The 17,303-nt window shown below is 40.2% G+C and overlaps 1 protein-coding gene across 1 annotated transcript in view; it reads right to left on the bottom strand.

Moving 5' to 3' along the window:
- Positions 1-17,303, bottom strand: part of SUSD4 (sushi domain containing 4) — a 693,417-nt gene that overhangs the window by 60,083 nt on the left and 616,031 nt on the right. The window contains exon 7 of the mRNA XM_044060186.1: positions 2,473-2,861. Coding sequence (XP_043916121.1) covers positions 2,473-2,861 — 389 coding nt within the window. The remainder of the gene's footprint in view (positions 1-2,472; positions 2,862-17,303) is intronic.

Below are 17,303 nucleotides of genomic sequence, written 5' to 3'. Positions count from 1 at the left end.
TACCTTGTTTTGATCAAGGCATTTGACACCAACACCCACATGCTAGCATAGTTAATAAACTAAACGCATTACAAATAGATCTCTTTGTGACAAAATGGACAGTAAATTGGCTACAATACAAAATACATAAGATGCTAGTATCAGAAAACATGAAGATGACCAATGAGTTCAGTGCTGGGACCCCTTTTGTGCGGTATTTACTTCTCTGATCTAGAAGCTAAAAACTATGACCTATGAATAACCAAGTTTTACTGCGAACTGAGAATTATTGTCAAATCTCCCTCTAACACAGAAGCTCCTCCATCAGGAACTTACATTTTTAAATGTCTGGTGTGTTGAAAATGGGATTAAAATTAAATGTTAAAAAATGCAACATTTTTGCATTTACCCGACAAACCATTCACCTGCATATAGCACTCAGAATATCTTATTGCAAAATGAAAATTGGGGAGGTGCAGTGTTGCAGCAGTTAGCATTGTCACCTCACAGCAAAAGGTTCTCCAGTTTTATTTTTGGCTGGGGTTCTATCTGTGCAGAGTCTCCATGTCCTCCCTGCATTTGCATGTGTTTTCTCCAGGAGCTCCAGTTTCCTCCCACATTCCAAAGACATGCATCTGGAGAGTTTGTCCTCGGGGCTCTGCTAAAAATGGGCTCTGTCATAGTCAGACTTTCCTGGTAAACAAATGTTAAATAAAATAAATAAATAAAATGTAGTAGCAGATCTGGGAAATTGGGTTGATAATTCTCCCCTCCCTCCCTTAGCTACCATGTAGCAATAGTTGTCAGGAAATCCTTCTACTTGACACAGCTGATCACCAAGGGAAAATCATCCAGATCAAAAGAGGTTACTGCCCCTTTTCATTCAGCACTGATCACTCCAGTTAGAGAATACAATACCTCCTTTGGGATGTACCTCACCAGACATCAATTGGAGAGACTCCACACTCATAGGCTTCAAATCCCTAAGCTACCAGAAAAGACTACTAAGCACTGTTCTTCTTTCTGTGTCGTATAGGCTCCACGGAGGAGACCTGTGCCTTGTCTTTTGAGCAATCAGGGACTCAGTAGTCCTGGGATCCAGTAGTCCAGTATATCTTGTAGCCTCATAAATCAAACAGTTCACAAATACCATAACATGAGATCTAAACCTCCTTCACCTCTGGAACAGACTCCCCCTACAGATAAACCAGTGTGAAACACTATCTTCCTTCAAATGGGACCTGGATAGTTGGGTACATATTCATAAATTCACCCCACGCATGACTGGCATAGTTCATCTTGAGAAGGGGGTACAGTCTAAGGTAGAAACTGGCAAGGAATAATGGTCAGATCAGGTGCCTAAGGAGTGAGACACTTTCCTGTGGTGCATTTGGTTGGGAACTCATGGCTGAAGTGACATTCAGATGCAGAGAAATATATCTCCTGTGAATCCCTGTGGGCAAGGAGAAGCACACACTGCCATGCCCACAGCTTTAATAACCAAGTGCATGGGGGCAAAAGAAGTAATGAGTGTTGTGCTTTGTGTAGAGTACATGTGTGCTGCAGCATGGAGGAAATACTGCATGCTATTGTAATCACAGTTAATCTAGAGTATGCATTTTTAGGTAATGTTCCCTAGATACTGCGAAGGGGGTAGTGGTCCACACCCACCAATTATAAAGGCACTGCCTATTGTGCACTATATTTTTATTGGCATAGCCATTCCCAATGGCCAGCCTGCTGCTGATGCCTGCCATACTGCCTGCTGCCTCATGTTGCCTTGGGGGCCATGGACATTATTTACCCCTGTGGATTTGGTTATTGATGTTATGGGCATGACACCATTCTTCTCATTTCTCATAGGGAATTCACAACAGCCATATTTCCCTGCAGCTTAATGTCACTTGAGCCATGTGTCCCCAACCAAATGACCACAGGGAAATGTCTCACTATCTAGGCACCTGAACCCATAATGGCCACAAGAGATAGAACCTTTAGCTTCCCATGATTCCTCTGAATTTTTGGCAACCACTTTTATTTGGAGACCTCTCCACCCACAGCAAATATTACTTGAACATTCTTACAGATTACTGGCTCACTTACTAAACCAGCTGCAACTCATTATTGCTTCTTAAAATGAGACAGACTTTAAAATCTGATACATCAGTGTCAGAAAGACACTGTACTTGGGTAATACAGTGATTGGTAACTGCATATAGGAAACATGACAGCTGAACGCTAGCTCATCATCTTTGCTAACTGTAATATTCTAAACTGATAGCTGTTGACTGCATATTTTAATTCCTGCAGTTCCATCTTCAGTCTTATTCCTGTTTGTTATCTTATACAACTAACAACATTCCTATCAGAAAACAACAAAAGCACTATGTGGTTTTCATTTCTTCTGGCATACATGGATGACTGTTACGAAGTCAGTTACTCATGGTTTACTTGAATTTACTTGACAGATCATTAGCACTGAACAATGCTTACCATCAGCAATGTTAATAACAGGACTTGTTGCCACTGTGCTTTCAGATGTATCTGTTGCACTGGCTTCACATGCCGGGAGCTCCGTTTCATCTTTATGCAGTGATGATGGGCTGGTGTTACTGTTAGGTTCACAGGAATGTGATAAGACATCAGTGGTTGGGCAGTTGGCTGGCTCTGGCTGAGTCATTATACCTGGATCAGTATGACCAGGATATGCAGGAGGACTTTGCTCCTCTGTGTACTGTGAATACCCCTGACCTGCAGAGGGTGAATAACCAGGTGACAAGGTAGGAAAGCCACTTGTTATAGCTTCATCATATGAAGGTAATATGACAGGCACGCCATCCACCACTAAAATATCTGGATTAGAAGAACTGTCTTGACCATTTCTGAAAAAAAAGAACATTATTGTTAACATCTGCTAATTGTCATACTAGATGATATTCCATTGTTTAGAGTGCCAAATAATACAGACTAAAGCAATCATATTTAATTTACATTTCGGTATGTACTTGACCAGGTATATGAAACAGATGGAGCATCCACAGGTTTTTTCACAGAAAGAATACTGGGCATAAACAACATGTCCTTCATAGCAACCTCAAAGACCTATCCCTGTGCTAGGTCCCCTATAGACTGCTGAGAGGTGAAATATGCTTGGCCAACAAACCACCCCCTGATCTCTCTCTGATGGACCTGTTGCACACCCACAAAACAAAATTCATCAGAATTACCTGATCTAGGGACCAAAACCTCATCTACAACATAAATAGGACATATTGGAGGGACAGATATATGTCTCCGAGACTACCCTTTCTTGGAGCAGGCTTTCCATCCATAGGAAGCAGATTTTCCTAATCCAATTCAAGTGAAACTTGGATGAGTGGATGGCTTACTGAAAATTTACCTCTGTTGTGGCAGATATATCTCTATTAGGGAAAGACATCCTGTAAATGCTTGACCACCCATGTCCAAGCCTACATATACCCCTTAAAGTAACCCCTAGGGTATCAAAACTTGTCATATACATTTTGTAAGCATGTCTAGGCTATAAAGTCCCCCTGGAGTCATTTCCTAGTAGTCACCTATGAACCTATGAACTAAAATCTCAGTTTATATACAACTGTCAGGTTAATAAGATCCTACACTGACCCATTCTCTACAAGAACTACCCTGACTATTCTATATAAATTTGTAAATAGGTCAGGATGAAAGTTCTCGTACATGCCTGGTCTGCTTCACTATGTTATGTAATAACAGTTTAAACACTCTAAGTACACCCCACAAAATTCAAGGAAATGTAAACTGTCCACTATCCATAAATCATTCACAAATGTGCATGGCATACCACACAAGAATTCAAATAACAATGAAATATAATACAATGGTCATCAATCATATGTATTAAAGTAACATGTTCATATTTAAATGCTTGAGGCCCTTTGCTGTCAGCTTGTATTACAGTCCAAGATTAAATGTGCTTCAGTTATCTATAAAGTGTGCATGGTCACCACTTCATGTACAGAGTGAGGTATGTGTTTCCTTGAATTTCAGATCATGACTTCTGTTTTAAAGACAGGACAAAATGTGCTACCTGTGTAGTTAACACAGTTGGCCATTCACATGATGACAAGTGCTGCTTACAGCTGGTGTGCAGTTTGATTTATGTTTTAACTAGACTCTGCACCATAACTTTGCATCTAATTTTATTTTGTTTAAATCAGAACAAAATCAGTATTTTCTGAAGGGAGCCGTGACTTAATTGTTAGATAAAAATAGTGTCAGTGGTATTCAGAATAACTAGCACAGTGCATAATGTGAAAAAGCAAAGTAAGTGGTGACACACACAGAGGGATGATTCAGACACATGCTGTGAAAATAGAGTAGTATGCATGGTATACGAATGACTGCATAACAACATGCAAATGAGTGACATGCTAATGAAAGTCATTGCTTACAGGATCATAGGAGGTTACTAGGCTAATGACCCTGGTGCCCTTACAAGCCTAGCCAAGAGTATATCCCCAAAAAGAAACCTTAGTCAGCACCTGTTGCCCCTGTCAATGAGAGATGTAGGTGGAATCCCTGGGAAAATTTGTGGTTTCCCATCCACTCATCAAGGTTGTGCTTGAAGAAGGTCAGCAAGATACTCTGTTTGAAGTGTATGGGAAGTCTATTTCAGATGCAAATGATGAAATCAATCATGGAAGCATGGCTCAGAAACGTATTTAAGTGATGAGCTGCGATGATCAGCCGCACTGAACAGCATCAGATTGTCATGTACAGGGATACTGATCATGCTAAGATGCTATGAGTAGTATCGCTTGTAGCTGGTCAGCATGTGTTTAAGTTTACCTCAGGAGCCAATGTCTGTGGTGTTGCCTGTGACAAATGAGATCAACAAAGACTTACATACTATCACAACCAGGACATTGTTGACTGCTACTGTGTGGCTAGAGACTGGAGTTAGCACACATGTGCCATCCTCAAACAGAATAAAGAGGGATGCAAGAACTGCTTATCTCAGTCAACCCAAAGGTTTATGTAACATTAACCATCTTTGCTGGGGGACATATTAAGAATTTTGCAAGCATTACCTTCACAAACCTTACAACAGATCCTTGATGCAATGCTTCAGGATGTGGAGAAGCATATTTGGTTTCCATAGGTAGTGGTGGACAGAACCACCACCATGTGGGATTATTTTCATATACACCATTTATCTGTGGCTCTGAAGGCAATTGACTGTATCCACATGCCATTAGGAACCCAACTGTTTCACATGGCATTTGGTATATGAACAAGAAGGCCTTTCTTTCTGCTACCTGCAGCTGGTGTGAACTGCACAGAGTGTGTATGTGTAATATCCAGGGAATACCCATGACTCCTACATTTAGCACACTTGCAAACTATACCAGCATTTTGTTTGAGATACCTTTCTGCAGGGTCATCTAGTTGATAAGTGCACCTACTGTCACCCTCACAGTCTCCAATAGTCATGTTCCATGAGTGTGTGTAGTAGGTCATTCATAAGAGTGTTCATTTTTGTGCATTGCAGGGGATGCAGGATGCACCTTCAAACTCTGTTTGAAACTCTCCGCGCCACCAACATCTACAGCCCCCAGACTTTTGTGGAGATGGCATATAATACCTCATTGTTATAGCCATGTGACATTGCCAAGCACGTGTTCCACTTCTGCTTCTTAAATAGACATCTGTTGGTGCTCTGCAATATGCTCCAGAGACCTGCAGTGAGGCATTTGTGGTTTGAATTATGCTTCACAACATGGTCATACAAAAAGTGCCACAATGTGGAGAAGTAACTCTGCTTAATATACTTCTTGCAACATTACAAAAAGAGCTAAATACATAGTTTTCAGAGGAACTAGCTGTGACAGGACCCCATGTAGGGTAGAGCAGGGCACAATATTCCATGGCATTGCAAAGAGATAGCATCTGGTCCACAATTATGGGGCATGACAAGATAAAATGGAATAAAAGTGATGAAAGCAGTAGCACAGCCAGGATCTCTATTACAATCCACTAACTCCATGCTGTGTGTTAGCCCATACAAACAAGATCAGAGGGCTGGTACAGTTATCATTATTTGCACATTTGGTGTGGGGCAATATGATGGGGACAGCCATGCTAGTATAAGTGAAGTTTCCATGGGTGGTAGATGCAGTAGTCATGCACATCCTTCAGCCATGGGGTGGAGCTTCCATGACCTGAATGGTAACTGGGTGCACCAGGTAGCCCCACAGTATCAGGACTACAGCCATCCTGCCCAAGAGATGGGGTATCATGTCTGTTAAGACTTGGGAGTTCCCATGCCCAGGGGCAGATGCAGTCATGAACAATGTGGACAATGAAGCCACCTCTGGAAATGTGTGTGTCATTTGTATATGCCTGGCCTGCAACTGTGCAATGTACAGCTGACCCCCTAGAATGGCTACTGTAGCTGGTTGTCTACTTTAATGGATGTCCTAACAGCTGCCAATTGGGCCAATACCCTTGACAGGGATGTCTTCTCCTGGTTCCTGTATGCCTTCTCACTCTGCATGTATTGCAGAATGACCCTCAGTCAATTATGTGGCTGCAGTTACTCATGAATGTCACACAGCATGCTCAACACTTCTGACATGGTATGTGATTTGTTCATCTGTGCCTGACTCCCTGACCTGTACATCTGCTGACTGATGCTGTAGGTGACACCCAGGCCTAAGAAAGTCCCGGTGTTATGAAGGCAATGGCCACCTATATGCCTCTCTCCTATGCTGGATGCAGACATCTTGCTGGCAGTGTGGTCCTGCAAGACTGCCTGTGGTGGTGACTTATGTTGCAGGGGTAGAGCCAACATGGACAGGATGATCTCTGGCTGAATATGTGTTGCCAGAAGTCAATTCCATTCTTCTAAGTCACCTCAGCTGTGGTTGATGTGAGTGTGCTCACTGCTGATAGCAGTGCTGACATTGACACTGTGTCTTCAGACTGTGTCATCCCCATGATGACATCACCATCAACCACAGGTGACTTGCTAACATCAAGCATGTTTTGATCTGTTGTACTGGATCCTACAACAGTGGAACATGTGAATTCATACAGATAACATACCTGTGGTAATGCCAGAACCTATCTATGGCTCCCATTACCATAAGAGTATACAGACCGCTACATGATAATCATAAATATAGCCTATGGGGCACATACGCACTTGATGTTGAAGGCTGTTGCAGCTTTGATGTGCCCGGATGATATAACTGCATCTGCGTGTCTGTGTAAACCATTCACAAGTGCAAGTCAATGCAGCTAGTGTTGTACAAGAATGGCTGGTGCCAATACTCACCCGAAGCATCACCAACAGACACTCCAGCAGCCTTCCTCATGAGAGATACAAGAAATTCATCCATCTGTGTGGTTTCTATGCTGTAGGCCCACCCCCACTGGTCAAGCTATATTTGGTGATTTCCCTTGCCTTAGTTGAGGCATGAAGATGATCCTGCGACACACTTGCTGCACTGCCTTATTATGCCCACCTGCTGCACTGATGTTCTTGTCACACCTGGCCTCAGAAGGCCCTGCCAACTTTATCTTTCTCAAGGATACACATATTGCGTGTGTGTGTGTGTGTGTGTGTGTGTGTGTGTGTGTGTGTGTGTGTGTGTGTGTGTGTGTGTGTGTGTGTGTGCAGCTTATAGCCATGACTCCATCTTCTGTGTGATGAACATCTCTAGCCAGTATCATTCCTTCCATTCACACTAGGATATATACACCTGTGGGTTACAACGTGTGTATGAATGGCAGGCCATGTCAGCAAACAATTGACTAAATAATGTCCCTAGCACCTGTATGATGACCACTGCTCTGCGCACTGCTATACTGTACTTGTTCAACACTGGGTCTGGTGTACTGGAGGCCCCCTATCCCATGCAGTATGTCATACTGCTTATGCACATATTGCAAAATAAGACATCACCTACACAGCAGGACAGTGACTGAGCAAGACTGTAATCCTTATGCCCTATCAGGCTGGCTCCCCAAAAGACTGCTCCCTGCCCTACCTTTCCTCTATGCCTTGTTAGATGAGTCCCTTCCCAAAAGGGCTGCAATTTGTACTTGTCATGCCTGTTCTTTGTGTTCTGTCAGGTTGACGTCACCAGCCTGTCAGTCTCCTGTCATGCTCTGTGCATTGTTACCTCACAAACACCACTACTCTGTGACAGTGTCTGTTTCCATGCTGTCTTGTGTAGTATGGTCTTGAGGTCTATTACCAGCTGCCTTGTTTACTGTCAGTTTACCTTTATTGTAGTACACTCTGATATCCATTACTCTGTTATTATCTGCATTATTCACTGTACCATGATCTCTGGCAAAATGGTCCAAGTTTTTTTATCCTGTTAAAATGGGGCTAGTATCATGGTTGTTTTGCTACAAGGCCCATTCCTGTTTATTCACAGGTTGGGAAATCATGTAGTGTGTGTGCACCTGTTAAAGTCACTTTACATCATGCTACTGATCATGTACACTGCACTACTGTTAACTTGCTTTGTTGTTACCCACCTGCTAATTGACACCAACCACTTGGTGTCCAAGACATGTGGCCATGTGCCCTGCCCACCATTTTGTCTTGAATGGGTCTAGCATGTGGAAATGGCTTCTGCAGTTATAGACACTGGCAAAGCTTCCACCTGGTACAATCCTTTTACACTTGTAGGACAAGGATCAACTGAGTGCCTACTGGAGACTGTTAGGGCCCTCTTTATAAAATGGAAACCTGGTGCCAGCTTGCCAAGGCATTCAGTGATGCCAATGACATCACACATTTTGATGAACAGTGTCAGTAGAAAGACACTCACCTGAAAAGGCACCATCTAGACCTTCTCTGCAAACAGGAAGAAAAGGTTAGCGAGGGAGAAATCTATTTTTATTCTAAGCATTCTGTTCTTGTATTGACACTGTACAGTAGACCTAACATATGTAGCTATAACTACCTTCTGCTGTCAAGAATATGCTATGCTGACATGGCCAATATGGTGGCAAGCTAACAGCACAGTTTCTTAGCTCTGCTATCTAAATTATATTTCTGACAGGAATTTTTAAGTATTTGAGAGTGTGGACATATCAATGTCTGAGTTTATCATCTACTAAGTAGTTTGGAAGTCTACATCTGAAATCTGAACTTTTAACCTTTCAAATTCCTGTCATTTACAAAAAGAAAGGGCTCTGTCAGTTCGTAAACAAGAGCTACTTTAAGAATAATTCTCAGGCTTAATATACAAAGTAAATGATAAACTTAGTAATCTAGTCCTAATTCAGCAAAGCTTTAATATTCTGAACAGTTATAAATATGTAGAGTGGGTGTGGGATTTTTGAATGCTTGTCTGACAGTGTTTAAGCGACTGCTGAATATTTACAGTTACTATGTTTACAAAAATGTTTCACTTTTCTCTGTTTCATTTCCTGTCTACACTTGAACTTATTTCTAATGTCATATTTATTATCGTCTTGAGGGAAAAGACAATGATTTAGATGTTATTTATAGTGGTAATGCATCTTTATTTGTGTGGAATATAATTTAATTTCAGCTGCTTCTCATATCATATACTCAAACCGAGAGGTTTAATCAAAAGTGAGCTCAAGATACTTTTTGAAGCATTTAAATTGTTTACTTACCTGCTTCTTGGCTTCTCAAAGGGATCCTGATCTAAAATGCATTTTTTAACCTCTACTTAGGTTTCTTCATTCTTAAACATTATATTACCTTAAAATCCCCTTGCAAATATGGAAATGGCTCAATCTAAACAGTACAGCTCATCATTGATGTAATCATTAGGGTTAAAGGTCGTGCATGAGGAGTTACTGTTTTTTCAGCAATTTAAAGTGACAAATACACCTTTTATGTGGATAGCCCATTCAGGAACTGTTATGGCTTTCATCTTATTTAAAGTGAAATGTACACATTTTATTTTGATAAGACATAAGTAAATCTTTGTTTGTCACTTAATTGTCAAGTTCTCCTGCTTTGGTTATATGTATAACCCTAATAACATAAGTTAAATAAGAACCATACTTTTAAATAATTTCACTCAAAAGATTTAAACCCTTAAAAGCTGATAAAGACTCTATAAAATAATATATTTTGATTTACATATACCAGTTAAAAATGTCAAATACTAGATTAATAGTGGCATAAGTGAAACATTATGGCACATGCTTTTGTTCATTTTTGCATGCCTCTCAATTGTACATATTTTTGCAGACTGACTGGACTTTTGCCTCATATTTTTTGGTCTGTTCCTTATAAAATTATGGTTTTCTGGAAAATCATTGAGGGCTGAAGTCAGAAAATAATGATATACATTTGAGTTTCAGACATCATACCCTTCAGAAAATTCATGCTAATGAAAAACCTGTTATTCTATCAACTTTGTAGGTTTGTATGAAGAATATTTTAGGGCTGTCCCTGTTTTTGAGCATTTGACCCCCCCCCCCCCCCATTGCATGTGGCCATGTCCAGATTTCTTGTTCTGGGAGACTGAAATGTTATGCATTTATGTTATAACAGATCTAACAATTATTAATGAAATAAGATGTTACACTGTCACTGATATTAGCAGTAGAAAAGATATAAAAGTATAAATACAAAATAATGCAAAGATTATTTCAAGACAGAAATATTTGTTGTCTGAAGAATACTCACTTGTTTTATTTTTGAACAGAAGTGAATCTGTTTAAAGCTTAGATACAGGATTTGATCTATCAAAGTAATATATTATTTGTACTAACTGTCATATGAGGATGCTTTGGAGAGATGAGTAAATTACATGTTTCAGAATTATTTTCAGATAACTATTGCCTCTACTTGAATGAATAAGACATACTATTTTCTGGTGTCTACTGAGTTATTATTAAGTGTAGCTGCTTTAAACTTTATACTGATATTTTTATACACTTACAATAACTTATGTTATTGCACATCTTTTTATATGCATATAAGTTTATTTATTCTTAATCAGTTAAAAGTTAAAACATAATTATTGATATTATCACATAGTTATGTAGTTATTATATTTACATTCTGATAATCTTTACAATTTTACATTTAAATCATTAAAGACTGTTTAAATTTTATCTGAATCAGATGAGAATAGTATCAAATTATATACAATTTTATTATGCTAGATTGTGTCTACCTAGGTTAAAGATATGTAATAGGAAGTTAAATATATAATGCACCTGTTAACTTAATTTACTTAGCTACTTTATATTTAATTTTAAATTTTAGATAGAGTGAAGGGTACATTTTGGTAGTGATTTCAGAGGGTATGCTTGAATGGCAATGCTATTCAAGAGTGGAAATCAATCCCTCAGGGATTGTTTGGATTGTTTTTAGTTCAATTTTTAACTTTTTCCTTTTCAAATGTTTATCAGTGGGTATCTACAAACATTAGCTACAGTGATTTAATAGATATACATATATATATATATATATATATATATATATATATATATATATACATATATATAAACTATTCTCTTCAGTACTATATCTTTTCTCCGTTTCCATAAAAGTAATAACAGGTACATATGACTAATTATACTACTACTACTAATATATTCAAGATGTGCATCTCTAGTAATGTTAATAGCTTAAATAATAAGGGGAAGTCTAGGCACAATGTACAGCCTACACGGAATGTGTCCATACACAGCCACGGTTAACCCTCGGCAGCTCACCATGCATATTAATGATAGCATGTTGCCGAAGGAGAGCACAGGAACAGGGATATTGAATCAGTGTATGGAGAGGTGAAGAGGCTACATGTGGTTTTGGATGCCTGGTCAGATATTATGTATAGGTGAGGCTCCATGTAATTCTCCCTGCTACTGTTGAAATGCTGTGAATTGTTTGAAATGTGTAATATTTTATTTTTATGAATTTTTTTCAGCTCTGTATGCTTGCGTGCCTTGGCACAGAGCGCAGCAATGCCAAGCTGTGCTCACATACAGAATGCTGACACCTACTACATATCTAAAAATTGAAACCAGATGTAATTAATTATCATAATTACATTTTTTAAATTGCAGATTGGACAGTGCAGAGTGCCGCAGAGCTGAGCAGTCCTTATACATACATAGCCAACAGCTGCCAGACATCTAAAAATAGAAATTGGATGTAATTATTTATTTCTGGGACTGTTTAAGCATGTTTGCATGGTTAGGCACAGTGCTTAGCAATGCTAACAGGTAGCCCAGTAGTATATGTGGGTCTATATTAGATCACCGACCGCTTAAAAAAGCGAATGGTGATTAATCAACCCTATGTAAACGAAAGCTTACAATCACAAACTGACAGAACAGCGATGTTTTTCCTAGGGGAAAAAAATTGCTGTTCCAAAACACATACACACAACACAAGCACACCAAACATACAGCAATCCCACACACATACACCTAAAATCTTACACCTAACCCTACACTAAACTATACACACACCATTAACTATCCACTTACCTTAATCCAAACCCTAACCCTAAGGTCCGTCTCTATCGCACACTCACATCACCCGCTCCCTAACCCTAACTCACCTAACCCGCCCTAACCCTCACATCCACACAATCGCACACATACCTAACCCACGCCCTAACCCTAACTCCCCTAATTGCACACTTACCTGAACCCGACCCGTAACTTTCCACCACAGCAGTGAAAATACCGAAGCAACAAAAACGGACAACCCAATTCTTTCCCTAGGATAAAATTGGGTTTTCTGTTGCTTCGATATTTTAAGCTTTCGCTGCATAGGGTTCTATATTAGAACATTCGAAGGTTTGCAACCTCGATATTCTAATATAGACCCGTATAAGTGAAGGTATACTAGTTTTCATAATATTCAAGTAGCTAAATGGGTAGTGTTACAGCCTAGCACTTTGTAGGTCCTGGGTTCAAGTCTGTAGCAGTCATAAGATGTCTGTAATTTAACTTAGTATATATGTTTAATTTTAAAAACAAATTTGTGACATATGGCACTGCTTAACATGTTAATGGCTACTACTGCATCTACCGTAATAAGTTTTGCTAAAACCTTGGCTGTGCGAGTTTTTGCACTGTTTTGCTCTGCTTTGCTGGTTTGCATGCTGATAAGCAGCACTGCACTTTTCTGAATGTTTCTCAATGACATGTAAGGGCAGAAAAACAGCCTATATTAGGCACAATAGGAGGGAATTCTCCACCATTCTTTAGAGTCTGCTTATTTGTAGATATGCCAGGTGGTGCTGGAGATGGTCCTCGCTTTCAGGTGCAGAGATGGGGTGTGCAGGCATCCAGGGTCTTTGTTGGGCTCCTGGTAAAGAATTATGAAGCCAGGCTGATGCAGGGTGGTTTCCAGGGCTCGGAATGTGAGGCAGAGGTCAGGGACCGATTGTCCAGGAAATTTACCAGTACTACTGGTATCTCCCACACTGGTGAGCAGTGACATCACCATTATGAAGACCTGAAGAGGAGAATGAGGGGAACCTTGGACACCTGGGTTCAAGAGGCAAGAGCTGGGCATGCCCCACAAATATGTAAGTATGATTTCCACTGTTTTATCAAAATGCAAGGTGAATGTCTGTAAAACTGGTATGAATAATGGTGTGCTTCTCTCCCAACAGCTGCAACTGACAGGACTTGCAATGTTGAATCCCATGCCTAGTGCCTGGCAAGATTGTGCCGTGAGTGTGGTAAGTACGGCTTTATTATGCTACCTGTAGTGCAGTAAGCAAGAAAGAGTAAAGCATTTACTGCAATAAAGTATACACAATAAAAACTGTACTGCAATAAATGGGCAAGTAGCACTGTAGTGCAATAAATGGGCAATTAGAGCTGTAGAGCAATAAATAAACAATAACTGTATTGCAATAAACAATAAAAACAATACCAATAACAGTAAGCAAAATGGTGTACAGCAGGATTGTGTTGTCATAACAACTGCAGTATAGCTGTATGCATTGCTTATCTATGGTAAGGTTACTGCAGTCAAGTGTAACACTGTCTCCAGGCCAATATCAGTCACATAATTCTCTCTGTTCCTCCTCCTCCAGGTAATAAAGGTATATGGGTGAGGTAGCCTACTCTATGGGCAGATACTGTGTGTGGACTTCACAGACGTTTATCAGCAATACCAATAAAGCAGCATTGCTGATTCCTAAAGAAATCTGTCTTAATAAATGCAGTATGGCTGTATTCCATGCATGTGCGTTCTACTGTCACTGCAGTCAAGTATAACACTGTATTAGTTCTAGAATGCAAAATGAATGTCCTGTAACATGTATTGCTGAACTCACAGTATGTTCCAAGGCTGTCTCCAGGCCAATACCAGTCACAGCTATTGGGTTCTGTTCCCATGCCTGCCAACTAATGGATAACGCCTGTCTAGTTTATATATTGTACACAAACATGCCTCTCAAGTGTCACGATTTCTCATAATGTAATTAAAACTGCCTAATCCATCGGTCATAGGATTACCAGAAAAAGATTACCTGGAATGCAATGTATTACCAAATCCACTTGCAGAACACCTTGGTAGTTATATAAGTCTACATTATGTGAAACTGTTCTGTGTAGTTGTGTATCTGGATTTGTTATTTCTTGGCCCATACTGACCCATGCTAACAGCTTGAGAGGTATGTACATGCTACATCAGCTACAGGAGAATTGTAGTCACTGTACTCAAAACTGATACTACACACCTGTAGAGTATTTATTATCAGTGTTTTCAGGGATATAGTCTGCATTGTCAGTAATAAAATGTTTCTCTCTCTCTCTCCACCCCTTATCTTCATTTATTTATTACTGTTATTTATTATTATGATTTAATATTAACATATTTTGCTTAACTATATTTTGGTAAAATGTGATTTATTATTGTTATGTTTTACTATGATTCAATATTAAAATATTTTGTTAAACTAACTGTTTGGATGACCTTATGGTTTAACTCGCACTGGCATGCTGTTAACATATTGACTGTTATGTTACTTAATGTTGTGTTACATATAATATACATTAATATGTATACGGATTAATAAATATGATGTTCCATTCTGTTAATACTAACAATGGTTTGGTTATTACTAAGCTTAAGTTATTGCTATACCTCATTTACCACAGCACATTAAGGTAGGCCAGTTCCAGCTGATCCGCCTACCTTACCTCCTCTGGCCATGGCACCGGGTCCTAGCACGTCTGGGACCCAGACCAGTGGTGCCCCCTCTGCTGTCCCTACACTACCTGTGGCATTGAGTAGTACTGCCCCATGGGACAGGGATGGGCCCCCCTGCGGGAGTAGTGGTGGAGGGGAAGTTGTCACCCGGGTTGAGCTACATGTTTTCGTGCACAAGATAGCCTACCATGGTTTTGACCACTGCCTGCGTCAGACTGAGAACATGCTGGTCAACCTGGTGGGGCAGCCTCACTCTGGTGCCCAGCCTCCACCACTGCCACCCCTGTGGCAGTGACAGAGCAGTGCTGACAGTCCCATGGGTGAGGATTTGAGTCATGCTGTTGCCTTGTGGAGGAACATGGGACTTAGATTTGACAACACCCTCCCTATCCAAGGTTTTCACCCCCGCATGTATCATACACCTCCCCTGTCTGCCTTGTCTGTCTCATCTGTCTGCAAATACATACTCATCTACCCAACTTACCTCCCCCACATGTACCTATGTCCCTTCCCCAACATTCCACTCTCACCTAAAAAAAAATGGGCACCTGTCCCACAAACAAAAATATCATCTCATACATAGCTCTCAAGTTTGCACATGTCCACTGGACACATGTAATTTGATCCAACTGGCTTGACAACACAGTTATGTTGTCCTCATCCCTCTCTCTCTGGGGGTGAGAGTTCAATGTCATGTACAAATTCTGTCAAAGTGCACAGTTGTTGCTGTACACTAAATGGATAGCAATGGTTCTTTCCTACACCATTCCTGTACATCCTTACTTGTCTTTCACCATGTCCCCCCGCTTGCATCCCATTTCACCACTTTCCTATCTCCCCATTTTTCTTTTCTTTATATTTTAGCGAGATGCTGTGTGATGCCCCATGTCACGCAGCTTTGCTAAGCTCAGCTAAATAGAGCTATATTGACTATATATGTTTTAAAAATTGTAATGCACAGTTAAAAATAAACACCTATCCCATATTCAAAACCAAAACCATTGGATCTGCAGACCACTGCATTAACCTGCCATGCCACACAACTCTTAATTAAAACAGGTAGTTTAAAAAAACATAATAATTGCCAGCTGCAGTCATTAAGCGTGTTTCAGTGGAGCTGTGCGCCGATTAAAAAGTAATGGAAAACATGGGAGTATACCTTGGACTCTGGTGCAATAGTACACCACTAGAAAGCCAAAGAGATAATAATGGATGTAATTGAGGCCTGTGATAGCAGGTAAATGTGCCCTTTTATCAGCAACATGTAGAAAGACACCTGCTAAAGCATTAATAGATTCATAGATAGGTACTAGGCTATCTGCCCGAAGGCATTTATAAGCCTAGCCAAAATTGTGTTGGCTTTTGCCACCCCCTTAGATTAGTTTCCTGTGGCTCTGTCTAGCAGAGCCACTGAAGTGATCCCGGGGTAAACTTTCTATTTCCCATCCACTCGTCAAGGTTTCTCTTGAAGAGTGTTAGCGAGGAGCTCTGCCTAATATAGACTGGAATTTTGTTCCAGAGCATGGGAAGTCTCTAGGACAGGAATCTATCCCTCCATCATATCCTATGTATTGTTGTGGTGAGGTTTAGATCCCTACAGCGTATGGCTCGAGGGGATATGGTTTTCTTTAGGTGGAGCATGTCCATCAATTCTGGGTTGGACATGGCCTTGTATGTCAGGCAGAGATCACCTCTGAGTAGGCGGTATGCAACTGAGTACAGCTGGGGGCTACCACCTATGTGGTAGTTCACACAAAAAAAATGAAGAAAACAACCAGGCTCTCTCACCACGAGATTCTATAAAGTCCTGATGTATCCAAGCCAGACAAAAAGCCCAAATATAATGCAGCGGCAAATCAATGAGTCAAGAGCAGGAGCCTCACTTAGTCAGTAGGCGATAGGCATATAGAATGCATGTAGAATGCAACAACAAATCAATGAATCAGGAGCAATAACTTCAGTTTCTTGCAGTAAGAAGTAAATAATCCAGTATACGAACACGTTTATTAACGCTTTCGTGGTCACCACCACGCTTCATCAGACAATACATGTAAAATACAAACCAGCTATTTATACAGATAACTCTAAGAAAAAGCGCCAAGTTAAAACAAACTAATCATACAATTTT

This window comes from Protopterus annectens, chromosome 1.part2, assembly GCF_019279795.1.
Source record: "Protopterus annectens isolate FY-2018-M chromosome 1.part2, PAN1.0, whole genome shotgun sequence".
Taxonomy (NCBI): Eukaryota; Metazoa; Chordata; order Ceratodontiformes; family Protopteridae; genus Protopterus; species Protopterus annectens.
Note: the sequence above shows the minus strand (reverse complement) of the source record. Positions and strands in the feature narration are given on the sequence as shown.